Below are 26584 nucleotides of genomic sequence, written 5' to 3' on the forward strand. Positions count from 1 at the left end.
AGGCAGGGATCCCCAGCTCATGGAAAAGCTGCTGCCATCTCAGCCCACCCACCTCCCAGGGTGGACGGGAAACAGTCCTGGGGTTGGTGCTCACTGGCTGGCTGGAGTCCTGTGCTCATTTCTCAGCCAGTCCCGCTGGAAAGGATGGCCAGGACCCCCGGGTAGGTGGGGGGACCAGAGGAGACAAGGCAGGAGAAGAGGTCCCCCATCTGCCCTGGGAGGGTGGGGAGGTCCGACTCCACTGATTGGTCAGGGCTGGGTCTCGGGCCCACCCTTGGAGACTGGGGTGCTGTCCTCAGACCCCCACCCTGGGCACTAGATAGAGGGAGGGGGATTCTCCCAAGAGGAGAGGAGGCCGGCCAGGCACATGCAGCCTGTACCCCCCAACCCCGGGCTGGTTACCACGTTGGGGTCCCAGAGTGCTGGCATTGCCCTCTGTGCCCCAGCTCCGCAGGCTGGGGGCTTCGAGCCCATTTCCTTGGATTTCATTCCGATGGTGTCCTGATGGTGTAGGAGTGGCTGGGTTAGGTTAAACTGAAGCTCTGGTCATTTCCCTGAGACCTCATAGCTAGTGAGTGGCGGGTTAGGACTCGAGAGCGCGCCTCTGCTGGGTGAGTTCAGGTTCCTCGGGGGCATGACACTCATTCTCTTCATTCATTCGTTCGTTTATTCATCCATTCAGCAGCCGTGTAGCTGACCACTGTTCCAGGCAGAGGTGTACAGCAGTGACCTTGGCCCACTCGCCCTGATTCTCTGGCAGGGGAGACGTAGTCACACCCACAAGTCACCACACGTGGACTCACCGTTGGCCCAAGGGTTTCGCCCTCACTGTCCCTCAGTTTCCCCTTTCACTCTGACCCTCACTCTGCCCCAGCCTCGCTGGTGTTTGTCCTTCCTACCTCAGGACCTTTGCACTGGCTGTGCCCTCCGCCTTGGGCTCCTTTTCCCTGCTGGGCTCACTTACTTGCTCCTTCAGCCCTCTGCTCTAAGGTCCCCTTTCCAGCAAGGCCTGTTTTGATCCTCCATTTAACCCTGAAAACCCTTCAAGGGACGTTTCTCCGCTTCCTGGCTTTAATTTTCTCTTTTGCTCTTGTTCCCACTCCACTGGACGTGATTCACATTTTATTGTTTATTCTGTTTATTGTAAACAGGAGTTCTGTGAGAGCAGGGATCTTTGTGTCTGTTCCCCAGCTGTAGCCCCAGCCCCTGGAACAGTGCCTGGCACATAGTAGGTACTCAGTAAACATTTCTTGAATAAATGAAGGATGGCAGAGAGGAGGGGAGGCTCTTTCCCCTGGAAGAGTCCTCTGGTTTTGGGGGTGCTGGGATTGGTCCCTGGCCCCGGGGGAGGTTAGCATGGAAGGGGTGTCCCTCCATGGGGCTGAACCTCAGGGCCTGGAGGTTGGGTGGGCAGGAAGCCCCTCAGCTGCCTTTGGCAGAAGCAGCCAGAACTTACCTCCCCTTGGGGGAATCAATAGGATTAAATTTTAATCCTCCTTCCTTCCCTGCTGGTTCCACTGAGAGGTGGATGACAAGGGTCTGTCTCTAAATGCCTTGCCGGCTGGAAAACGCAGCTTCCCTGCCAGGCAGGGCCTGTCTGGCTTTTCTGCATACTGGACTCTGGCTCATTATCCATTCGGGGCTCATGGATGAGGCGCCCAGCACGCACAGCGGGAGCCAGCTGAGCAAGGCTTTTCCTGCCTCCCAGGAGCTGCCTATGTGGGCGGGGCAGGGCAGGTGCACACAGATGGGAGAACAGGAGGCAGGGTTTCTGCAGGGCCCCTGGGGGCAGGAATTGAGGGGGAGGTGGCGGGCCAGGATTGGGGGAAGCTTCTTGGAAGCAGTGGGTGGGCCGTCACCTCTGAGGAGGAGGAGGACATTGTGGTGGGGAGGGGTCCCGGCGTAGGCAAGGGCTCAGAGAAGGGCAGGGTCTCATTTGATCTTCAAAGGGAGAATGTGAGGGGCAGGAGGTGGAGGCCTCGTGGGTCTAGGAGCGTGCTTGCACTTCAGAGTGTGGCTAAAACAAACACATGCGGCACTGCTGCAGGCTCACGTAGTTGGTGCTGATTCTGCAGGAATCCTGGGTAGTGGGCATTTGAGGTAGACTTCCTGGGGGAGGCAGGACTTGGGCTAGGTCTGCAAACATGGGCACTGTTGGGACAAACCGGAAGGATATTTCCAGTGCAGAGGACTGCCAGGCGGTGAGGGGGCTGCATTTATGGGGGCAGAGCATATCCATGCACATACATGTGCACGTGTGTCTGAGTGGACCTGTGGGTGACTGCATGTGTGTGAATGCACGTGCGTGCGCGTCAGCACATATGGGGCACACCTGTGGTTCTCTGTGCGGTGCTGAGTGATGAGGGAATCAGAGAGCAAGACCCATGTCCTCTTTTGTCTTATATTTCAAGCATATTACGAGTACGGATTTTGTTTTGTTTTTGTTTTTTTAAAGATTATTTGAGAGAGAGCGAGAGCGCATGCACGTTGGGGGTTAGGGTCAGAGGGAGAGAGAATCTTCAGTAGACTCCACGCTCAGCGTGGAGCCTTACTCGGGGCTCGATCTCATGACCCTGAGATCATGACCTGAACTGAAACCAAGAGTCGGATGCTTAACTGCCTGTGCCACCCAGGCGCCCCTAGTAAGGTTTTTATATAACATGATTAGCGCCTGGCTGTCCCAGTCGGCAGAGCATTTGACTCCATGATTTCTGGAGTCATGAGTTCAAGCCCCACGATGGGCATGGAGCCTACTTAAGTAAATAAATAAAAGGAAATACGAGATGTGATTAGGGCACATTAGCAGGACATGAAGACTAACACCGTCACGAATAATACTAATAGTAGTATTAGTAACTGAGACCATGAAGCGTTTTGTAGAGCATTTTGGTCTCTGTGACTGGCCATCTCAACTACTCCTGGGGTCCAGGGTTCCTCCAGATTTCATCTTCTGCACATAGCGCATGTCGGCCTGATGAATTTGTTAACGCGAATTCTGCCTTCCACGTGTACCTCCCTCATCACATACCCCAGAGAAGCTCTGGGCTGTGTCTTCAGGCCCCATGTGCAGACGAGTGCCCTGAACTGGGGTCCCTGCTTCCCTGAATCACTGCGGTACTTGGCAGGTGGACACCATGTGGAGGGGAGGGTGCCGTGGCCTGGAATGGGATGCTGGGGTCTTGGGCTTTCTGGGTAGGTGGGTGCATGGGTGCTGCCCCCCCCTTCTGCAGACGGAGAGGTTGAGGCCTGGAGCTCAGGCCAGAGTAGGCAGCTGAGGAGCTAGAATGGGGGATCAGTGGTGGGGGGCCGGCCAGGGGGCCAGCCAGGGAGAGGGTTTGGAGCCCCTGCCCAAGAAGAGAGAGGTGTGTGTGTGTGTGTGTGTGTGTGCGTGTGCGTGTGCGTGTGCGTGTGTGTGTGTGTTTGGGGAGGGGATACGTATGTGTAACTGGACAGTTGTGCTCGTGTGTGCAAATACATGTGAGTATCTGCTAGCTTTTGGGGGGCACATGTGCATTTATGCACTGCATGTATGTGTTGATGTGTGTATGCGTGTGGACCTGTTGACGGCTATGTGTATCTGTGTTTCTGACTTGTGTGCATGCATGGAGCATGTGGTAGGCCTGCATCTGTGCGACCACACACGTGTGTATACATGTGTCTGAGCGGGCCTGTGGGTGACTGTGCACATGTGTGAATGCACGTGTGTGTGTGTGACAGCACATGTGGGGCACACCTGTGGTTATTTGTGCACTTACACGCCCATGCGTTTGTAGGCCCACTTGTTAGCTGCGTGACGTGTGGATGTGTATGCGGGTTGGCGTGCTTGGGCACGTATGTGTGGTTGTGTTTATACTTCATGGGTGTGCCTGTGTCCACTTGGGTCTACACGTGGACCTGGGCACACCTGGTGCCTCTGTATGTGAATGCAGGGGTGTGTGTGTGAGTCAGCTTGTGTGGCACGCAGGCGTAGGTGTCTGTGCCTTTATAGATGTAGGCATGGTACTTGGTCACGCGGGTCCATGGGGCTTGTGTGCACCTATATGTGCAAGTGACCATGGGGTTTCATGGTCCAGGCACAGCCCCCAGGCTCTCTGGCCACTGGGAGGTCTGGCTGCCTGGACCACAGGGTCCCCTGCAGGAATGCAGTCTCTTGAGTGAGACCCCAACCCTCCCCCCCCCCCCAGCGCCTGGTGAGAGTCCCCACTCCTCCTTTCCTTTTGGCATGAACTCCTGGGGTTGCCCTCTGGGAGCTGAGCCTGGCACCGTCTGGCAGTAGCCTTCCAAAGGCCAGGCACGGTGGGGGCCCTTGGACCCTCTGAGTTTGGCTTTGGTTCTCCAGGTGGCAAGAAGCTGTCAGCTGAGGGGGCGGGAGGGAGTTTCAGGTGCAGGGCTGAATCTGTGGCCCGCACCTGTGTTCCCAGCCATGCTCCTTGGTGGGGGGCGGGGGGGAGAGGGGATGCCCTCCATTTGAAGGGGGATGTTAAGAGGGAAGTGACAACATGCCTGTCATTTTGTTCCTTGCAGACCGTCCTTGTAAGAGTCCTGGGGGTTTGGTAGCTGGGGTGAGTGTGGCCATCGTGCAGATGGGGAGACCGAGGCCCAGATAGGTGGAGTGGCTTGCTGAGGCTTGGAGCAGAGCTGGCTCCCAGATGTTGCCCCTGGTGGACAGGTTGTCCCTGGTGGAGAGACTTGGCGAGAAAGTCCTGCCTGTGTGGGGAAGAGACCCGATAGGCAGGACCCCCCCCCGCCAGCTCCCCATGAACTAACAAGCAGATTCCTCCCACTCCGCCCCTAGAGGCTGAGCCAGAGCAGTGGGGTGTGGGGGTGGGGACGAAGCAGGAGCAGTGGTGTGGTGGCATGAGGAGAGGAGGTGCCCCCAAGGAGGCATGAGGAGGTGGGCCTGCCAAGGTGCCATCCTCTAGCTACCACTCGAGCTGCATCCTTCAGGTAGGCTGCCTGACCCAAACCTCAGCTTCCCTGTGTGTAAATGGGCTGATGGTACAACCTTCTGAACAGGGTTCTCGCAAGCGTCCAAACACACGGGGCATGTGCAGGATGCAGTAGAGGGCCTGGCCCTCGGAGGGCCCCCTAGTGTGAGCCATGGCCTGGTGCTTATCGTCCACCACAGTAATAGTGATGGCCAGCCCTCGCATAGCGCGTCCTGTGTGTCAGCTCCTGATTCAGAGCGGTACGGCTGCCTGAGGCGGTGCTCTGGTCACCCGTCCTCTAGAGGAGGAAGCTGAGGCTCGCGTTGGTGGAGGGACTTGCCCAAGGCCACGCAGTTAGTGAGCAGACTTGGACGGGGCCAGCTGGCTCGGCGGCCCTTGCTCTGGGGCACCACGCTGTCCAGCCCTGCCAGCGCCGGGGCATTGTTGGGGTCATTCCAGGATAGGTATCGGTGGGTAAACTGGGGGGGTGGTCATCTTTGGGAAATCAAGGTGCATCTGAGAAGGCGCCAGGGTCGCTGAGGGCTGAGGAGTGGAGCCGGGGGACGTGTTGGGAGCAGAGCCACTGTTTATACCACGTGTGTCCTGGCAAGCAGGCTGCTCGGGGCACCCCGTCTCCTGCGCCCCCTGTGGCTTTGGCAGGTGAGGAAGGGGCCTCCTCCCTGCTCTCTTCTCCAGAGGCTGCAGGAAGCCCCCTCTCTGGGTGCCCATATTCCCGAGAGTGATGATGTGGTTGAAGATGGAATCTGCTATGGTTCGTAGGACACAGGCTTCTGGAGCCCCCACCATGGGCCTTGTGCCCAGATCCAAGACCCATGCTTCTGCTTACCTGTGTGATTGGCAGTTTCCGGGGGCTTCACCACTCCAGCCATACCCTTCCTGTGTTTGGCATCTCCCTTTTATCTAGATGGGCAATTCCCAGTGACCCTCACAGAACCTCATGAATGCACAGAAACTCCTATTCATCTCTCAAAACCCACCTTATGTATCCCACCTCTTACCTTTCTGGAGAGACTCGAGCCCTGCCTTATGCCTTGTGTGTCCACCAAACATACCTTCCCTGCTGCGCATACTCGTCTGCCATCACTGCTCTTGATCAGCTGCTCGTCAGACTTGGGGATACTGTAGGCAGGGGCTGGGCCTCATTCATTTCGTGTTTTGCCCCAGTGCTCCGTACAGAGTGGGTGCTCAGGAAATGTTAGGGTAGCTAGCTGCCCTGTCCTCTCTCCACCCCATCCCCATTCCTTCAGTTGACTTGCTCAGGAATTCTCCTGTCTTCAGCCCCATAGGGACACTCTCTTGCTTTGCGGTATGCCGGGGCAGGACGGTGCCGGTCCCAAGCCCAGGGGAGTCCCTGTGTGGGATCTGGCCCTTATCTTTCTTCCTTCTTAGAGCCTGGAGATCAGCAGGACTTTGTCCTTACGTCATTTTTCCGTGCCTCAGTTTTATGGTCTGTTAAATGGGGACATGTCTTGTATCTGCCTCACATTGTTTGTGTGATTTAAATATTAATAAGGCATGCTCTGTGTTCGATGCTTGGCCCATAGTAGGTCCTTGGTAAAACGGCAATCGTTACAGTACTGATTTGCCCCCTGATGTTTTGGCCCCCAGCCACACGCTGAGGCTGCTGGTCTCGGGGTTTTGGCTCTGCACGAAGGGGGCTGAGAGCATGGCTTGTTCTTGGGTGGGCTGGGCCCAGGGCTCTAGGCGGAGCTCGTTCTAGGTGCCAGCTTGAGTCCACCTACATATGTACCCATTGTCTGTCACTGGGGGCTAGGAGAGGGGGCGTGTGTCGGCTTTCGGTACTCCTCCTCCCTGCTGGGACACCAGGAGCCTGGGCCTTGAATTCTCTTGGCAGCCACGCTCCCCAGGACTCCGGGAGCAGCCCCTTTTAGTGGGTCTGGATTTAGGGATCATTGACGGTGACTTGCTTGGCCTGTTGTCCCGGCTCCCTGCAGATCCTAGATGGTCTCCCTGAGTTTGGCTGAGTCAGGAGCACCCAGCCTTTCCTGGAGGTGCAGGAGGACTCAGGTCTCCCCCGTGCACGCTGTGGGCATCCCACTTTCCATCACACACGGTAGCCCAGATCCGACAACCACCCTGCAAAAGCCACCTTCCACAGCTCTGTCCACCCCTTCCCTTCCCCCGCCGCTGGCCCCAGGCCATCCCCTGGGCCTCCTGAGAGCAGGCCTTGGTGGTCCCGGGCTGGGGGCGCACGGGGCCTGGTGGAGGCACAATGTCCGCCTTTATGGCCGGGCCCGGAGGTCCAGCCTGCTGTGTTCACAGCCACATGTTCCTGTTTTCCTAATAAGTCCCGCGCTGTGAGTGGGGAGGGAGGCGGGGAGGCCCCCGGGCAGCTCAGGAATAGTCACATGATTGTGAAATACAAGAATCCTAGAAAGGGTATCTCTGAGCGCCTCTGTCTTCCCCCCCCCCCCACCCCCTCCCCTCCCTGGCCGGCGGCACCAGCTCTGAGGTAATTGCAGACACCCAGCCAGCTTCCAGGCAAAGGAAGGCATCTTGGGCCTGGCACAGTGGCCTGCTGGCAGGGAGCTGTGCCCGCAGCCCTGGGCCCCAGGGGACGTGGGCTGAGGGTTTGGCGGGGCGGGGGTGGGGGGGGGTGGCCAGGCCACGGAGAACACCGCATGCTTGTTAGAATCGGAACTTGGCGGGCTTGCCAGGGCCGCTGCAGGGCTGTTGAGTCCCCTCTGTTGGTTTCCAGCCTGGGGTGGGCTTGCAGCGGGACCCTGCACACCCCTGCTCCGGGGCCGAGGATCGGCGGCTGGGCTGGGCAGCTACCTGCTGTTCCAGAGCCTCTATTTATAATCTGTTCTGGTTTTGTTGTTGTTTTTAATTTCTCCTCCTCTCCGTCACCCTGCAGAAGAAGGCCGAAGCTGCACATCGGATTCTGGAAGGCTTGGGGCCTCAGGTGGAGCTGGTGAGCTGGGGGGGGACAGGGTGGGCAGCTGTGGGCGGGGGTGGCAGGTGGGCGTGGAGGGGAAGGAGGAAGTCGGCTGTTGCCAAGGCTGCCCTGTCCTCTGGAGGAGGCAGGAAATACACCCTTCTGATAAGAGGGCCTGGCCGATAGCGGGCGGGGGGCTGGGCCTGCCGTGCTGGGGCAGGGGGATGGGGAGCAGGGCAGCTGGCCCTCTTGCAGTCAGGACATGGTGGAGGCCAGTGCAGTGGGACTGACTTAGCGTGGGAAGCCCATACTCGGGGCCAGATGATCTCTGCTCCTTAACAGTGGTGTGGACCTAAGCGGTTCTCCTAACCTCCCTGTCCCTCAGTTTCCTCATCCTGTAAGGTGGGAATGACAGCATATATCCCATTGGGTGGTAGTGAGGATTAACCATATTAATTTTTGCAAAGCATGGAACGCAGTGCCTGATGGACAGTAAGTGCTGAGCGTTAGCGGTTCTTCTGATCCGTATTACTGTTGTCAGTGGCATTTTACTGATGGGAAGATGCCGTGTCAGCCGCAGAGCTGGGAAGCAGACCCCAGGCCTCTTTTCTCTCAGGCACCCCATCACCTTTATGTGTCACCAGAGATCTAAATCGAGGGAACATGGAAACTCCCGGCTGACGGGAAGCCTCAGCCCCAGGAGAGATGGTCAGAGCCCCACCTGCCCGGGGCCAGTCAGCGTCCCAGCGCGCAGGCTGGTGCAGAGCTCTGGGGCAGTGTGTAGGGACACGCACACACGGGAGGCTGTGAGGGGCCCTGTGCGCCTGGCACGTCTGGGGGGTCTGTGCGCATGCTCCTGCATAATCAAGTCTCATGCATTTGGAGCCTAATTTTAAACTCCGCTCCAGCGTGTGTTTGCTGAGTGGCCTTGAGAAGAGGACTCGGTTTCCTTTTCTGTGAAATGGGAAGACCAGGATCTTTGAGGGGTGGAGGGACACGGTGCACTGTTCAGGCTCACTTGGCGCCGCCTTGTCCTGTCGTCGGCACTCGGCGGTTGTGAACACTTAGGAGGTTGAGCTGTTGGCCCCTGGAGTTGTTTCCTCAGTGACGGCTGCGCCCCAGCCTGGAGGCCACGTGCTCAGGCCACTGTGAGGCAGGCGCAGCCCCGGGTCCTCCCAGAGGGCAGAGCCAGGCCGACGGTGGGGGGCTCCTAGGGCTCAGGGGCAGGGCCCCGCACCCCTCTGGGGTGGGAGGCAGACTCCCCTCCTGGGGCTTGCTTTCCCTGCTGGGCATGATTTCTGGGGTGTCTGTAAGACACTCTTTCTTTTTCTTTTTTCTTTCTTTCTTTCTCTTTCTTTCTTTCTTTCTTTCTTTCTTTTTCTTTCTTTCTTTCTTTTTCTTTCTTTTTCTTTTTCTTTCTTTTCTTTCTTTTTCTTTCTTTCTCTTTCTTTCTTTCTTTCTTTCTTTCTTTCTTTCTTTCTTTCTTTCTTTCTTTCTTTTTCTTTCTTTCTTTTAAGTAGCTTTATTGAGATACAATTCACGTGCCATACAACGCACCCATTTAAATAAATGTGTACGGTTAAGTGCTTTTTAGTATATTCACGGATGTGCGCGACATCTGCACAATTAACTTTAGAACACTTCACCGTCTCGGAAAGAACTCCGTGTCCTTAACTATATGACCTCCTTCTCTTCCCATCCCTCGCCCCCCCCCCCCCCCCCACTCCCACCACTCATTTACTCTCTGTCTGTGCGGACTCGCCCGCTGGGGAGTTTGTGTGAATGGACTCGCACACCGTGTGGCCTCTGGTGACCGGCTTCTTTCACTCAGCATAACGTCCTCAAGGTTCGTCCGCGTTGTGGCCGGTGTCCCGACTTCATTCCTCTTTAGGGCTGAATAATGTTCCATTGTGTGGGTAGATCACATCTCTTTACTCACTTAGGCATTGACAGACGCGAGGGCCGTCGTAAATAAAGTGGCCGTGGACGTGACCAGATGAATGTCTGCCTGGGCAGGTTTTCATTGCTCTTGGGCATATGCGTGGGACTGGAATTGGTGGGTCACGGTCACTCTACGGGTAGCCTCTTGAGGAATTGCCAGACTGTTTTCGCAAGCTGTGTACCCTTTCCATTCCCACCAGCGGGCTGCTTCTTGCCTCGGTTTCCCCTCTTGCCAACAGGGATGGCAGGACCAGAGGTGGTAGCCAACCATTTCCAGACCTGGTGGCTCTCCGTCTCCCCTCTCCTGACCTAATGAGTCCCAGGGGCCTCCTGAGTAGGGGGTGTGGGTGGAGGGTGCTGTGTCCAGATGCCTGTGGGATGCCCGGGGCCAGGCTGCCTTCCCACTGAGGTCTGAGAGCACCCATCCAGGTTCCTGAGGCCCAGCAGCCTCCCCCTGAGCTAAGTGCTCAGGGGGAGCAGGGTCAGCCTCCCTGTGAGTGGGGTGGGGCATCCGCTGGGCTCACAGTCCCAAGTGATTCTTTTCTGGGTCTCCCCAGGGTGAGGGAATTGTCCCCTGCTTGGGGGTCTCAGAGCAGAGACTCGCTCAAGGCTCGTGGCACAGGAGGCCGAGGTCTGGAGTGTCTGGTGGGATTTGTGGCTGTCACTGGAGCCTCTCGAAGTCGGTGGGTTCTTGGCTTGGTGGCCTTCAGTGGGGCTGTGGAGGGGACTCACAATGACAGGGCACCTGCTTCGTGTCTGGCTTCGTGGAGGAGTCACTGTCCATTTTCTAGAGAAGCTTGGAGAGGGCAGTGCCTTGTCTAGGGTCGCACGGCAAGGAATGAGGCGGGGAGGTGTGCTGAGCTTGTGGGGTTGGGTCAGCCAGGGTCTGCCCTTGGTCTTGGTCACTAAAAGGCCCCAGTGGCCAGAGATGTCCTCCAAGGAGAGGCAGCTCAGAGGTGTACCCTGTGCACAGCCTCCTTCATGGAGGGCCTGGTGCTGCTGATCCTGCATCTCCAGTCCCTGGGCCACACCATCGGGGAATGCACTTCCCCCGTGGTCTCTGTCATCTGCAGCCAGGGAGCGCTTAGCCTAGGGAGAGGCTGCTGGGCCTCGGGGACAGAGATGGGTGCTCTCTGACCTCGCTGGGAGGACAGCCAGGGCCCAGGGGAAATTTGCATTGGAAAGCAGAATAGCATGGGCTGGGCTGTGTGTGCGCCTCCCCTCCATCCCCGGCCCCCACGGGGATCAGGGATCGGGGATCCGAGGCCTGGCCTGGAGGAGGGGCGCTGGAGGGCGGGTGTGGGCCGCTGCAGCCCCCACCCCCCTCTCCCCGCGGCTTTGAGTCATCGGTTTCCTTCCTGTTCAGAGGTGCTATTTTAAGAACGTGGTGTCACCAGAGGGTTGAGGGCCGGGGCTGACACTTCATTTCTTAGCAGCTCAGTCCACCTGGGGTTGCTGGCTGCTCTCGGCCACCCTCCCCGCTGGCTGAAGTCAGGCCCGGAGGGGACCCCCCTTCCTTCTCCCGGAGACCGGCTCTGCTTTCCTTGTCATTTCTGCTTTTCAGCTTTGCATTTGCAGCCTTGCACGTCCCCCGCTTTGCGCTCCGTGTCTGCCCTCCAGATTGTTCGGGCTGCGCCCCCATCTTTAAAGGAGGAGATGGATGCGCGGGGAGGGCGAGAGGCGAGGCCAGGGCCCCCAGCCAGGAGGGTGGGCCTTCCCACTGGTACCTTAGCCTTCCGCCTGTGGGAGGGAGCTTTCCTCTCGGGCGTTGTGTCCCCCTGACGGGGGCTGGAGCCTCTGAGGTCGGGAGGGGCAGAGGAAAGCCACTGTCGCTGTGAGTGAGGTCAAGGTCACCTCGGGGCTGCCATGTTGGGGCTTGTCTCCTGAGACACAGGGAGGCCTTGCCTGGCCACGTGCAGCAGCCCCTGCAGGTGGCCAGGAGGGGTGTTAGGGAGACTCTCGGGCCCTGCCTTCCCCTCAGCAGTGTACCTGCCAAGGATGGGCCATGGCCCCTCTGACCTCCATCCCCCCGGGCCTTCCAGAGGGGCTGCCCTGGGGGCCTGTCACCATGGTAACGAACAGTCTCCCCGTTGCTCTGGGCCCAGACGCTTCTTTCCCTTCCCCAGGACTCAGTTTACCTCAAAGAGTGCTCACTGAGTGCCTCCTTGGGGGACAGCCCCTGTGGTTAGAGGCAGCGAGCCTCACAGTGTTCTCTGGGTTCTTCCGTGCCTCTTACTGGAGGGTCCACTGTTGATACCCGCTTGAGAGGGCCAGGCTGCTCTGTCCCCACCTTACCTAGCAGGGCAGGTGGCCACAGGTGAAGGTGGGTTTGGCAAGTCACAGGCTGACTGCAACCACGCTCTCAGAAGCCCACCTCCCCTTTTCTGGTCATCCCATTATGTAGAGATAGTCCCTACTCCCTGTCCATCACTCACTCCTAGGGTCTCCGTATGTGCTCCTTTAGGCCCTCCTGACCTCCCCAGGCCATGGAGGCACTGCTGTTTGCCATCTTAAAACCAAAACAACACAAGTCAGTCACCAAGTCTGACATTTCCTGGGCTCCTCGAAAGCCCTGTGAGGGAGTTCCTACTTGCTCTATGCCCATTTTCCAAATGAGAAGCCCAGAGGGTGGCCCACACGTGTCCGAGGTCACACAGCCAGCGAGGGAGGCGCCATCTCTTAAATCGGGGCATCTGTTCATTCCTGGAATCCGAACCTTTGGGCCAAGCCCCCTCCCACCTGGCCTGTGTTTTATGGGCATGTGGAAACACGAAGGACCTAATGCAGTCACCCGGGGTTAAACACGCATGTTTAATGCTTTGGAATTTGGCCCAGGGAGTCTTTGTGGGGCCCCTTGCTGTTCTTAGGTGAGTGCTGTCGGCCTTCTGCAGTAATGCCTTGCCCCCCACTCAGCGGAGAAAGTCTGCAGGGAGTCTCATTGTGGGCTCTGTCGTGGCCCTCCTGCTCAAACCCAGAGTGGGGTTCAAACCTCCCTGCTTCCAGCTGAGCACCTTGAAAGGGCAGCCTGAGCCAGTGTGGGGAGAGATGGCCCATATCAGCCGTGGGGTGACATCTCTGTCCCTGGGGGGGATAGCTGAGCTTGGAGTCTGGAATTGGCCGAGCCCAGTGGTGAATTGTCATGGAGAGAATCTGAGGGACACCGGGAGAGAGGTGCCGTTGTCACCCACAAGGCTACTTCCCATGCCTGCCTCATCCTTAGGCCGGTGACTGCCCAGGGCAGTGGAGGCCCCTCCTCGAGGACCCCGCCCTGCCTACGGAGGGCAAGAGGCCTGCTGCTGGGGGCAGAGTGGGTTGGGCCCTGTGGCCTTGCTGCTCGTGGGTGGTCCCCGTTGGCCGGGATTATCAGGATGTTTGTGGGTGTCAGGTGTATCCAGCCCCACGCCCAGGGAGAAGTACTAGGGCGGAGACTTATGTGCCCTTTTCATTTCGCTCTGGGGCCCTGTCCCGAGGCTGTACCTGTCGTGTGTGACCCCTCACATTCTGTACCTGGTTCTTCTGCCCCAGTCATCCATGGCTGCCCTGCGAGGCTCCTGCTGCGTGTGTGGGTGTGTGTGGGGGTGGCAAGGCAAGGGAGAGGATCACGCGCACGCACGCCCAGGGAGGGCGCAGGAGGGACAGAGAGCGGACCTCTGCCTCCAGGGCCAGAGTTGAGACAGGAAGTCTAGTTGTAGCTCATCTCCTACCAGCGGTGGGCACGTATTTTAACCTCTCAGGGACTTGATTTTCTCCTCCATGAAATGGGAATGATAATCGTATCAGCCAGTGCTCCGTAACCAGCCCCAAGTTTCGTGGCTTGAAATAAGCGCCGTGTCCTGTTTCCCATGAGTGTAGAAGCCAGCTGAGCATTTCTGTTGATTCTGTGCTCAGCTGGGTGGTCGGCTGGCCGTCCCCGCTCAGCCTTGGCTGGGATGGCGCTCCTGTACTCCGGTGTCCGCTTGGCCTTCAGCACGCCAGGCCAGGCGAACAAGAGACGAAGCAGAATTGCAGACGTGCATTTTCAAGCCTCTGCTTTCATTAAGTTTGTAGGCGTTTTGTTGGCCAAAGCCAGGGCATGGCTGGCTACGGGAGGCAGAAAAAATTGGGGTCGTTAGTGCATCATTGCGTCCTGATGGTGACAGTAGAGACACGGACACTCTGGGGCATTTCCATCCGCCAGGCGCTGGGCTGAGCGCTCTGTGTGCACTACCTCATTTGATCTTCACAACAACTCTGAGTTTAACCCCGTCTACAGATGAGCCCCTGGGGCCGAGGTGGTTTATGTGACTCACCGAGACACACGTGGCTGGAGAGTGGCAGAGCCTGGGCGGGAGGTGCACGGCGGCCGGCTGCAGCCGCTGCCCTTCTCCTCACACACTGGCTGCCGAACGCAGGCCCGGGGGTCCTCCTGGCGGCTCTGTGCGATTCCTGCTGCCCACCAGCCCTTTTATGCCTCTTTTTCCTTCTGGTGGGGGACATTTAGTTTGCTTCTGATGTATCACTGTTCGGAGCCGTGCCGTCTGGGCAGGGCGGTGTCCTCTCTTGGTGGGACACGGTGCCCGAACATTCTCGGGCAGCTGCAGGAGGGCCAGGGGCCATAGGGCATACATGACTTCGTTCCTTGACAGGTGTTTTGTCGCTGCTCGCATGTGCACCCAGCTATGGGTCCCCTGCTGTCGTGAGCCTTCCCATCCCCCCGTCACCCTCACAGACTCGTGGCAGCTTTGGGCCCTTTCCTTCTGCCAGGCAGTGAGGGCTGCGTGGCGTCTCACAGTGGTTTGGACGTCGAGAAGTTGAGCATCTCTCCATGTTGAGACCACTGCTGCACTCAGACACCGTGGACGCTCAGGCCTGCCCTGCCTGGTGCCCTGCACAGGAGCCGTGGTCGCTTAGTGTGGGGGGGTGGTGGTCAGGGCACCTACAGCTGTGCCCAGAGGGTTACAGCCCGTTCCTGGCTGGGGCTGCAGCCTGGGTCCCCGTGTTCTGTTTCATGCCTGCCGGCGGCCGCTTCCCAGCCTAGCGCACCACTCCCTGGAGCCAGGGCCTGGGGCGCTGGGGCGCTGGGGCGCTGGGGCTGAGGTTGCCCGGGACTGCAGAGCGGCCTCCAGGCCTGGCTCTGAAGTGCTTTCCTCTCTCTTCCTCTGCAGCCATTGTACAACCAGCCCTCCGACACCAGGCAGTATCATGAGAACATCAAAATGTGAGTACTTGTGGGCAGCTGTGCAGACGTGTGGCCTGGCGGGACAGGCTGTCCGGCCTCAGAGATCGGGGCTGGGATGTGGGTTCTCAGTTCCCAAAAGGGCTCCCAGGCAGGGCCAGGTGCCAGAGGAAGGGGAAGGAGGGGGAGTTGGGGCAAGAATTCTGGGTCAGGTAAGGCTGAGGTTGGGGTCAGAGTAGGCCTGGGGCACGGAGGAGCGGAGGAGCAGTCCCATGAAGCCCTGGGACACAGACCCTCAGCTGGGGGGGGGGGGGCGGGCGAGGACACGCATGCCCAGCGCTGGAGGCACTGAGGTGGAGGGCTGCGAAGCCTCATCCCACTGGAGCAGGCAGAAGCTGTTTGGGTGGAAAGCGAGCTCAAGGTGATGGGGGGCGCCCCTGGGACAGGTGGGGCCTGGGGTTTGGGCTCTGATGTAAGCGTACTTGGGAGGGTCCCACACTCCACTCAGGGGGGTCCCTCTGTGGCATAGCCCAGTGTGGAGCAGCTGTGAGCACTAATCCAGGCCAGGAGGCTTTGGGAATGGCTGGTACGGTATATCCCAATGATGGGGTCTTTTCCCAGATGGTGGCTAGGAGTGAAGAAATACCAATTCAGTGCCACGTGTAGTTGGTGTGGGCTGAGCTGGCATAATGGGGCAAGAGGATTGCGCTGGAGGCTGGTGGCTCCATGCCTTCGAGCTGGGAGAGAAGCGCTAGAGATGTGGCTGCCTGAAGAGCGTTGGCTTTGGGGGAGGGGGAAAGGATGCATTAATGGGAGCATAGTCTTCTTGGCTGAGGAGGGGATAGTACCTCATGTTGTTATCCAGGAATACAAAAGGTAAAGGGAGCTACAGACCTTGCCCCGAGAGGAACATGTGGCTGTGGGCACTGGGTGGTGTTAGGTTATAGGCAGACCCTTTGGGATGTGTTTGAACTGTTCAAGGTACATCATTGGGAGAGGGTGCAGGCATTTTTGTGTGACCTCAGAGAGCAATACTTAGCTTGTCTAGTGGGCAGTCCAGCCTGGTCTGATTGTCCAAGCTTCCCTGGGGTGGATTCACAGGGTGTACATGCAGAGGTGAGCTCTCCATCCCTGGAGGCATGCAGACTTCCCAGTAGCTTTTAAATACCTACTGGTGTTGGTCTAGTTGACAGGCGAAGTCTTTTCTTTTGTAGTTTCTGGACTTGCATGACTGGCCCAGCTCTGGTGACCAAAACGGCCACCCCCTTGCAGCTCCCAGTGACTGACAGAGCAACCTAGAAAAGCTCTTGTTGCCGGTGAGGTCCTTGGCCCATTTAGGCTCAGGAGCACCTGCTGAGGATGCCTTACCTGCACTGCTGGCGAGTCACTCCCTGCCCACGGCTGGCAGGGGCTGCAGAGTGGCCTGTGTGTTGGGGGAGGGGTGCCCTGGGATAGTGCTAGGATTCCGTGTCTGCTGTGGCCTGTGCCCGTGTGTGGCCTTGGGGGTGTGTCCACTGCCCAAGCACCAAATCCTCCTTGACTCAACCTGGTTAATGTTCCAGTCAGGCCGCCTCAGTCCCTTCTGAGCTTTCTGGGACCTGCCTTCCCCGGGGCCACGGCTAGAAGTGAGGGAGCAAGCCCCAGATAGGGGTGGGTGAGGGCAAGGGGGGCTTCTTAGGGCCGCAGCAGCTGGTTTGGGGCTTGGTGGTAGGGTGTTTTCATCTGAGCTGGGCTGCCGGAAGCGCTCATTCATTCCTTCATTCGTTTGCTCAGCACACGTATACTGAACACCTAATATGTGCCAGCGCCTCTTCTAGGACCTGCGGATTCAGCTGTGAGCAAACCAAAGGCCCGTGCTTTCATCAAGCTCTGTCTAGCAGTGGAGACAGGAAGTGCGTTAAATAAACAAGATGATGAGAAGCGCTGTGCTCACACAGCTATCTTAAGCTCTCTGTGCTTTGATATACCTAGTCGTGTTTTCCCTTTTGGTATGACAATTTCTGTAGTAATGTCATTGTACTGAAATCTCGCACGAGTTGTTCACTAAAAAATGAGTAATACTTGAAGCTGAATAATGTGGGTGATTTTCTTTTATAAAAACAGCCGTAAAATCCAAACAAGAAAGGAAAAAGGTATCCATACGAATAATATCAGCAGTTAAGACGCTGCTATGTTTCTGTTTACGTTGAATAAAGCCATAAACTCACTGAAACCAGTGCACCCCCGTCTTCATCAGAGAATGGCTCTGGTCTCCTAGAGTACATTCTGGCTAAGTAGGTGACTGCCTGGTGAAATGTGTTCCAAAACCAAATCACAGATGGACACGTTTAAGTTTAAAACGTAGAGATGAATAATTTTAAGATATCTTACGTAAGTGGTGAATTTTGTTAGAAAAATGTATCTGTAAGCAGATTATTTGAACTGATCTATCCTTAGAATTTTGATTTTGTTCCTAGTTTTCCATGAAAATCCTAATGACCTCTGTGTTTTTAATTTCAGTGAGATCATCCGTAAATTAGTGCATTCACTTTAAAGAACGCGATGCAGGGGCGCCTGGGTGGCTCAGTCGCTTAAGCGTCCGACTCTTGATTTCAGCTCAAGTTGTGATCTCAGGGTCATGAGATCGAGCCCCAAGTCAGGCCCCGTGCTGGGCGTGGAGCTTGCTTAAGATTCTCTCTCTTTCTCTCCCCCTCTCAGCTTGCACTCTCTCTCTCTCTCTCTGTCTCTCAAAAAAAAAAAAAAAAAAAAAGAATGCTATGCAGATGGTAGGTGGTAGGTACTTTGGGAAAGAAAAGGACGGTGGCTTTAGCCAGGGGATCTGGGCCGGACCTGACAGCAGGGGGGACCCTTGGGGGCCGAGCGGCAGCTGGCGTGTGGGCCTCCCTGGCAAGGGGAGTAGGCAGTGCAAAAGCCCTGGGGCCGGACTGACCTGGTGAGATCCCAGAGAAGGCCAGCATGGCCCGCGGGGTAGGTGAGGGAGAGAAGGTGCCAGGCAGATCACCCAGGGCTGATGAGGAGTTGGGGTCATGTTATTTATGTGTGAAGGGAGGCCAGTGATGAGGTTTATGTCGAGAAGTGATGTGTTGAGTTTTTGCTTTCAAAGCTCACTCTGGCGGCTGCAGAGAGAAAGGACTGGGGGTCAGGAGACCCTGGTGGAGGGAGCCATAGTCATCCAGGCAAGCGGTGGCAGGCCCGGGTGCTGTGGGAGCGGCCAGGGCTGTGGTGCGGAGGGGCAGGGGCAGGGGAGTCCCTTGGCTGCAAAGGTCGGGGGCGTGGGCAGCTGTGGGGGCCGTGAAATGCGAGTGATGCTGGTGATGAGGGGCCCCTTGAGGGCCATCAGCATCTGGCCCTGTGGCTCGCCACTTAACGCTCAGTGCCTTGGTTTCCATCTGTGAGGGTTGCCGAGGATTCCGCGAGTTACTGTCCTTGCCGTGCCGAGCTCAGTGTCCGGCATGTGGGAAGCCTTCTGTGATTTTTCTTTTTCTTACTGTTTTATCTGTGTATTCCTGTCCTTTGTTTATCCAACAAACATTTACTGAGCGCTCACTGTGTGCTAGGCTCTGTTCTGGGCCCTGGGGACACAGGAGTGGATGGGACCTGATGTTCTGTGATCTGGTGACAGCTTGAGAAGGACAGTGAGAGATCGGGCTGGGTGGGGGCAGGGCACCCTCCCACCAGGGTGCCCCCCATCCCTGCAGCCCATTCTGTCCCCCTCCCTCCTGCTGCTGTCAATTGGGCCAGGTGGGAGGTTATCCCCTCCCCAAGGACCTTGCCCTGTCACTTTAATTTCCCCGTGTGCGCACGCTGGGGCTGCACAGTTAAAGTTAATTTCACGCTTGACTTCCTGCTGCGCCGGCGATTTCAGACGTGTCGGAGTCACCTGTACCCACCTCTGCTGCTCTCCCTCCACCACCTGCGTCCTGGGGAGGTGTGGGGGCGGCTGCCCGGGCTCTGCAGGGCGCTTGCCGCGGGATCTCAGCGCCAGGTCCCAGGCTCTGAGAAGCAAGGGAAGGGGCCAGGGCCACCCCAGTGGGACTAAGTGGGCACTCCGTGGAGGGACCTGCCAGGAGAGCTCTCCAGGGAATTCAGCGCCTTCGAGAAGCACCCCCTGCCATTCCCTGAATGGCTCTGGGGTTGGTGCCCAGGGACGGTTCCTGCTCCTGTGTGCTCTGCCGTGGCCAAGCCATTCCCTGTACGCCCTCCTCTGGGGTTACAACCCAGGCACTGGCCTTGTTCCTCTTATCTTCCCAGGGCCTGGAAGCCTGCTGGTTCCTGGGGTTCTCGCCGTTCCCCGCTTGTCTTGTCTTGATGTCCGATTTCTTCCCTCCTACTGCCTCACTTGGGGGTTGGCTGACTGGAGCCGTCAGCCCTGGAGCTGTGCAGGTGGAAAGGGCACCTGGGACCCCCAGGTTGCTATGACAGGTTTTTGTGGTCTTGCTCTGGAGGTTCAGAGACGTTAAGTAACTTTGCTAGGGTCATCCAGCCAAACTCCTAGGCCAACCGGATCTGCACACCCACCCTGTTACCTGTCCTGGGTCTCCAGTCGGGGCTCTGCCCCTTGCTAGCCTGGTGGCCTTGGGCAAGTCATTTTGCTTGCCAGTAAGCAGGTTTCAGACCATCAGCTACCCTGTCAGACAGGCTCTTCTCAAGGTGTTCAGAGCCCCGCTCAGGCAGGCTCCCTCCATCTTAATCTTCCCCAGCAATTGGGGGTCTGGCTCTCCCTGAGCGCCCCTCCTCACCCCCTCTAAATCCACCATCACCCTCACTCCCCTAGAACTCAGTGCTCTCATTTCCCTCTGCCCGCCCTATTGCTCTGCTTCTCCTAAGCCTCAGCTTAAACCTGTCTTCTTCCAGGAAGCCTCCCCTGATTGCCCCAAGTTTTTCAGCTTTAGAACCCTGTAGGTCCCAGAGCCTGGCCAGACTCTCCTCGGACCTCCACAGAGTTTCCAACCCCTTATTGCTCCCTCCTCATTTTCGTGTCCCCTCCCGGGTCCGGCACCAGATGATGAGGCCTCTGTTTCCTCACAGGTTGTGCTTTTATAGACTCTGACTTCTCCAGGGGATGATAGATGTCCTTTGTACCCCTATAAATGCCTCTACTGGCAAACCCATCATGTTGCTGGCTTGTCAGCCCTTCTAGAGGGCTCTTATTAGAGACTGTGTTCCCTATTTTTGCCAGAAAAAAAAATCACAGCAGAAAAGATTTGTCTGCCGTAAGCTATTTGCATCTCCAATACCAAAACATTCCTTGGGACAAAATAAACACTCCAAAAATGTTTGCCAGAAGAATGTGGAACAAGTGGACACCCTAAGCCAGATGTCTAGGGGATTGTGACCAGATGCATGCCTGCGGGGCCGAGAATGAAAGGTAGAGTGGGGAGGGCTGGTGGGAGGTAGTAGGGAGTGGTGGAGCCTATGGCGAACGGTGTGCTTACCGTCCTTTAAAGGGGTGGTCCAGCCTCAGCCCCCAGGCTGTGGCCATGAGGGGCTGTGCCAGACTGCCTGATCTTTTAAAAGAGGCTTTAAGTTCAGCTTTTTATGCAACACTTCTGGTTTTCGACACTGGCAGGGACTTGAGATTTTTTAGAAAGCACGGCAGTCCAAACACGACGCTCTCACGGGCTGGCCCCGCCGAGTGGACTGTGCCCATTTGCAACCTGCCGACTCGACATTTGTCCTCTTTGGCAGTCCGTGGCTGCCTCTGGGTGCCAGGCACGGTGCTTGCTTTGGAAGGAAAGTCAGATCTGCCGGGCAGAACTCCTGCCCTGCAGGAGCTGCGGTGGGAAGAGGTGGCTGCAGGAGTCACCTCTGCCCCCACGCCGTGGCTGTCCCAGGGCGCGCGGGAAAACACTGGCCTCGGCTACGTCCGCTGCCTCGGGCCACCGGGTCAGGTTACCCCAAACCGAGTGGCGGCAAACCACAGCGGCTGAGCCTCTCGCAGCTCTGGAGGCCAGCAGTCGGGAATGAAGGGGTTCTGGGGCCCTGGTCTCTCCGGGGGAGGAGCCTTCCATGCCTTTTCCAGCTTCTGCTGTTTGCTGGCTTCCTGGGCATCCCTTGGCTTATAGACACTCCCCCGTCTCCTGTCTCTGTCTTCTCGTGTCCTCCTGCCTCTCTGTGTGTCCACCTCCAAGTCCGCACTTCACCTTTTTATAAGGACGCCACCCTCATGACTGCATACTGACTCGATGACCTCTGTAAAGACCTGGTTTCGAAATCGGGCTGTGTTCTGAGGTATGGGGGGTTGGGACTCCCAGCATCGAGGGGGGAGACACATTTCAATGCGTAACATACACCACGCCCCCTGCAAGCTCAAAAGTAAACTATTTGTTCTCACTATGGTTTCAGCATAGATGATGACCCTGTTTTGGTTTTTTAAATTTGTTTAAAGATAGCTAGATTTAGGGGTCCTTGGGTGGCTCAGTCAGTTAAGCGTCTGACTCTTGATTTCCACTCAGGTCATGGTCTCAGGGTCACGAGATCGAGCCCTGTGTCAGCCTCCACGCTCAGTGAGGAGTCTGCTTGAGATTCTCTCTCTCCTTCTGCCTCTCCCTCTGCTCATGTGCTCTCTCTTTCTCTCCAAATAAATAAAATCTTTTTTTTTTTTTTAAAGCTGGATTTACAGAAGAGTGGCAAAGACAGTAGAGAGAATTTCCTATATACCCTCCACCCGGCGTCCCCCAATATGAACATCTTACGGAAGTGAGGCTACTCTCGTCAGGACTGAGAAAGTGACAGTGGGACAGTGCTCGGGTGCCAACCCAGAGACTTTTTTTCCCGGCTTTTCCACTCGTGTCTGTTTTCTGGTCCGGGATCTGATTGCAGGTCCTCATTTTGCACTTTGTCCTTGTGTCTCCTTGGGCTCCAGGTGACAGTTTCTCCATCTTCCCTTGATTCTCCTGACCCTTTTGAGGAGTTGTGGTGAGGGATTTGGTAGAATGTCCCTTGATATGGGTTTGCCTGGTGCTTTCTCATGAAGGGGCCAGGCGTGGATTTGAGGGAAGAACCCCACAGAGGTGAGGAGCTGCCCTTCCCCTCGGGGCCTGTCAGGTGCGCGTCTGTCTCGCCCTCCTGTGTTTGGTGCTTTCAGGGCAAGTCAAGGATCCAGCCTGCACCTCCTGCCGAGGCAATACCACAGAATGGGTGGACACAGGTCACAAATGACGGGTGACTATTTGGGGGAAGAGACCTCGATGCTATGCAGATGTCCTGTTTTCCCTCAAAGTGTGGCCAAGTCTTGTGCTGTTCCCGCATGGATCTTCTGCAGCGGTTCAGGCTGAGAAGTGCTAGCGGTGCTTTTCCGTCTCTTGCCTCGCTCGTATGCTTATTAATCAGAATTCTGTTAGGAACGTTTGCTCCTTCTTCCTTATTTATTTATTCAGTCATTTATTTATATCTGTGTGGACTCGTGGATATTTATTTTGTTCTTTGGGTTACAGTCTGGTGCTGGTGTTCCTGTGGTCAGAATCGGTGCTCAGATCCTCCCGGCTTCGGCAGGCCGAAGCTCAGGCTGGGACTTGTGTCCCTTTGGTCTTTTAATTTTTTTTTTTCTTCTTTTTAGCCCTTGTTTCCTTGAAGATGCTCTGGGCTGTCCTTGTGTATTCCCGCCCCAGCTCTGGAGTCAGCCACCCCTCCAGAGGGAAATGGCTTTCTTGTTGTTGGAGAATCATGTGAGGAACCAAGACCTCGGAGCTCCCGGGCTCACTGCCCAGGGCTGTCCTTGCTTCTCAGCCTTCTCAGCTCTGTGCTTCTTTTTCAAAGCCCAGACCCTTCCCTCGGCCCAAACCAAGGCCTCGTACAGCTGGCCCTGCCAGCCTCTCTCCTCTCCTCCCTCCTGCCCGCTCCCCCTCTCCCCAGTGCTCTCCAGCCACATGGGCTTTCTGTCTGTCCTTCAAGGACTCGGGAGTTTGTTCCTACCTTGGGGCCTTTGTACTTGCAGTCCTCTGCCTGGAGTTCTTTTCCCTCCGCTTCTTTCCACTGCTGATCCGGATCTTGCCTGGGGCCCTCTCTGAGGGACTTTTCTGCACCGCTGCATCTAAAATAGCTACACCCTCCCCCCCCTGGTTACTACCCCACCACCATTTAAATTTCTGAATCCAGGATTATCTGGGATTATCTTGTTTACTGTCTGTGTGACCCCTCTAAGCATCACCTCCGTGAGGGCTGGGGACTCTGCCATGCTCAAGGCCGTGTCCCCAGTGCCTAGAAGAGTGCCTGCACATAGTAGGTGCTCAGTAAACATCCGTTGAGTGACCGAGGACGTGAAAACATGATGTTATTGTGTGCATTTTTCAGATGAGGATGTTGAGGCTGGGAGGCCCTCTGAAGTTGCTGAAACACCTCATCATGGAACTAAGTGTTCTCATCTCAGCCTGTGTGACCGAGGACCCCAGTGCTCACCCTGTTGGGGACCGGCAGGGAGGTCGATGTCAGTGGGGAGGCCCCGGCTAATGCGAGGCCAGAATGACCCTGGGAAGCAGGGATTTCCCGCCGCGCCCCCGCCCCCCCCAGATCCTCCTGGAAGTGGCGTGGTGTTTCCCTGTTGGGAGGCAGAGAGTGGACAGGGCTCTGAACCCTGCTGGGGTCCATGGGGGTTTCCAGAGAGGGGATGCTGCCCACACTTGCACTGTGGCCTTTCCCTCCTAATTAAGAGGGGCTGTGCAGGCTTGTTAGAGTCCTTGGACTTGAGAGCAGGTAGTGAGGATGCCACCTTCCTGCTGGAGATCACTGGAGGTCGGGGGACGCTTGTTCGGCCGGGGACAGAGGCGTGGTGGCAGACCTTGAGGACAGCGGGCCCTGGCCGTAGGGCCCTCTGAGGTGGTGGTGTCTGTCTGCAGGGGCCTGGAGGCCGAGAGTGACTCTCCATGGGGTGCCCATGTCGGATTGTTTCCAGCCCCTTTAGCCCCCATGAGGCGTGTGTTGGGGGAACTTTGCCTGTCCATTAGGGCCTGGGGACTCCCACCACGTTGGTCCTTTTCCTGAGGTTGGGGTCCTGGGTGGCTCCTGGAACCTCCTGGAGGCTGGATGGGGTACGGTTTGTAAGCTTTTTGTGGGGTTTGGACACTACTGGGAATATGAGGAAGCCGGGGCACCCCTCCCCAGAGAAGCTGGTGCCGCTGCATGCCTGGATTGGGGTGAGCAAGTTTGGGGTCTCCCCAGGCTCCCAGGGCCTGCCTGACCACCCCCCAGGTCCACCCAGGTGTTGGCGGTAGCACTCACTTGTGTGGGGAGGCCGTGGGGAGGGTCTGAGGGAAAGGAGGCCTCCTGAGGGGTCGCCTTGCTGGCCACTGCCTACCTGTGCTGCCCTACTTAGGTGACCTCCGCCTGCCACAGGTCGAGGGTACCTGGAGGCCAGAGTGTGCTGCTCGGTTGGAGCTGCCCGGGGTGCACCTGTCTCTGGGTGGCCATAGCTCTCAGGGTCTTGGTCTCTCTGGCCCACGTTTCTGGTCTAAAAGCTTGTGTATGTTTCGCTGTGGCTAGTTTTCCAGAAGGGATCCTGAGTGTGTGGCAGGGGATGCAGCTCAAGGGGAGGGCAGGAAGCACCGACACCCTTATCCCCCCAGGAACCCCTCTGTTGCACACCATGCTCAGTCTAAATGTGGGTTGGGGTGCCTCTTTGGGGGAGAGGAAGAACACACATTGGCAGTTCACGGCTCCCTCTGGGGGGCTGTGGGCGTCTCTCAGCTCCCCGAGATCCAATAAAGGGGCAAACTTAGGGCTTGCTCTCAGGAAACAGCTCAGTGAAGGACAGACTGTCTGAAACCCTGTAGTACTGACCTGCCCCATGTGCTGTTTTCTTCCCGCCTAGAAACCAGGCGATGCGGAAGAAGTTAATCTTGTACTTCAAGAGGAGGAACCACGCTCGGAAACAATGGGTAAGCCATCACTGGAATCTCCCCGCTTGCTCCCCTGGGCCAGGCTTCCTGGAGAGTCCAGGCAGTCCGGGCCACCTCAGGCCGTGCCCACGGGACCTCCCGGCCTGCAGCTGTCTCTGGTGTGCGTCCAGGCTGTGGAGAAAGGCCAGGGACGGCGGGGGAAACAGGAAGGGATGGCAGGTGCTTTGGGGAGGCTGGGGCTTGGGGCTCAGCTGCCCACGGAGGTCCGGGGCCTGGAATTCTGCCGCTCCTTTGCCAGCCTGGAAAAGAAGAAAGCAGTACGTTGGCCCAGAAGATGGGTTGCTTGTCGGAGGACCCGTGGGCTTTGCAGGCAGGAAGAGAGAGGTCTGTTGGAAGAGGTGCGGGGCTTGGGGGTGGGCCGTGTGCTGGCGGCAGGACTGCGGGGAGCTCCCTTAGAGACGAGGTTCTCCCGCACCCAGAGGCAGCGAGGCCCCCTCGCTTGCTGCAGTGGGCAGCGGCTGCATCACGAGTCACGGGTGCGACCCCTGCGCCAGGCCACACGCTCTGGCTTCTCATCTGGGAAGCGGGCCCAAGGCGGAGAGTGTGAGGGAACACGTGCAGCTGTGGTTCGGGGTGGCTTTTACATCACTGATTCGCCGGGCGGTGGGGGGCGGGGGGGCGGGCGGTTAGGGCCCAGCCAGGGAGGGGAAGTCACTCGTTAGTACTCTTTGCACTGTGAGGGAAGATCTTTCTCTGATGAGCTTAAACAGTACAGGAATTTGTGGCTGAAAAGGTCCTTTGGTGGAGTTCAGGAGTGGTTTGATCCCGTTTTCCCTTCATTTCTATGCAGTTTTTTTCTGACTCTGCATGTTAGCACGTTGCCAGACAGGTTTCTCTGTGGGACCTGAGTTCCTGCTGCAGATCTGAGTCTTCTAGAGCCAGAGAGAGCGCTGAGCTGTCCTTTCTCAGACCATCTCACCAAAGCTCTGATTGGATCATTTGAGGGCATGGTCCCTCTGAACCCACCCTGCTCTGGCCCCAGGCCTCAGCTGGGTCCCGGAAGAGAGGAGACACTTCTGGCACAGATGCTGGGCAGCTGGGAAGCTGGCAGGTGGCATTCGGACCCCAGAGGTTCATGGGGGTGAGAAGTGGTGGGCTTCTCACCTTTCCTTTCTTAGGTTCCTCAGACCCCTAGATTGACTGGGTGGTGACCAGAGGTGGAGTGGATGGGGCTCTTGAAAGTGGGCGTCCCATCTTATTCATTGAGTTAAATATACCGCCGGATCTGCTGTGAGCCTGCTACACTGGCTGAGCAGAGGAGACACAGTGAGAAGTGCTGTGTGGAGGGGACACCCTGCATGTCCTGGGTGGTAACCTCGGTACAAAGGTGGGAATGACCAAGAAGGACTAGCTGTGTGGAAATCCGGAGTACCAGGCAGAGGGCACAGCAAATGCAAAGGCCCTGCGGTTGGAACCAGCTTGGGTGGGACAGGGTAGAATGTAGCAGGCAAGTCTGGAGTACTGTGCCTGAGCTGGGGGTTGCGGTTGATGTGAATGGCATGGGAGCCAGATCACCTAGACACACTTGACTCCAACCAGGGTGGAGCATTCAGACTTCATTGTAAACGCAGTGGGACTCTTAATTTGTTCTTTTAAGTGTATTCTTAATAAACAGTGTGAAGTCTGTTATGAGAAACTTCAAACAGGAAATTTGACAGAATACAGTGAACACCTATATTCCCACTGTGTAGAATCGGTCAGTGCGAACACGTCTTTGTTGCATGTGTGCGCATGTGCAAGTATGAAT

At 57.1% G+C, this 26584-nt stretch overlaps 1 protein-coding gene across 1 annotated transcript in view; it reads left to right on the forward strand.

The window, feature by feature from the left end:
* NCOR2 (nuclear receptor corepressor 2) overlaps positions 1–26584 on the forward strand; it is a 212644-nt gene that overhangs the window by 87939 nt on the left and 98121 nt on the right. The window contains 3 exon segments of the mRNA XM_035723877.1: positions 7828–7884; positions 14934–14986; positions 24750–24816. Coding sequence (XP_035579770.1) covers positions 7828–7884; positions 14934–14986; positions 24750–24816 — 177 coding nt within the window.

Source organism: Zalophus californianus, chromosome 14 (genome assembly GCF_009762305.2).
Source record: "Zalophus californianus isolate mZalCal1 chromosome 14, mZalCal1.pri.v2, whole genome shotgun sequence".
Lineage (NCBI taxonomy): Eukaryota > Metazoa > Chordata > Mammalia > Carnivora > Otariidae > Zalophus > Zalophus californianus.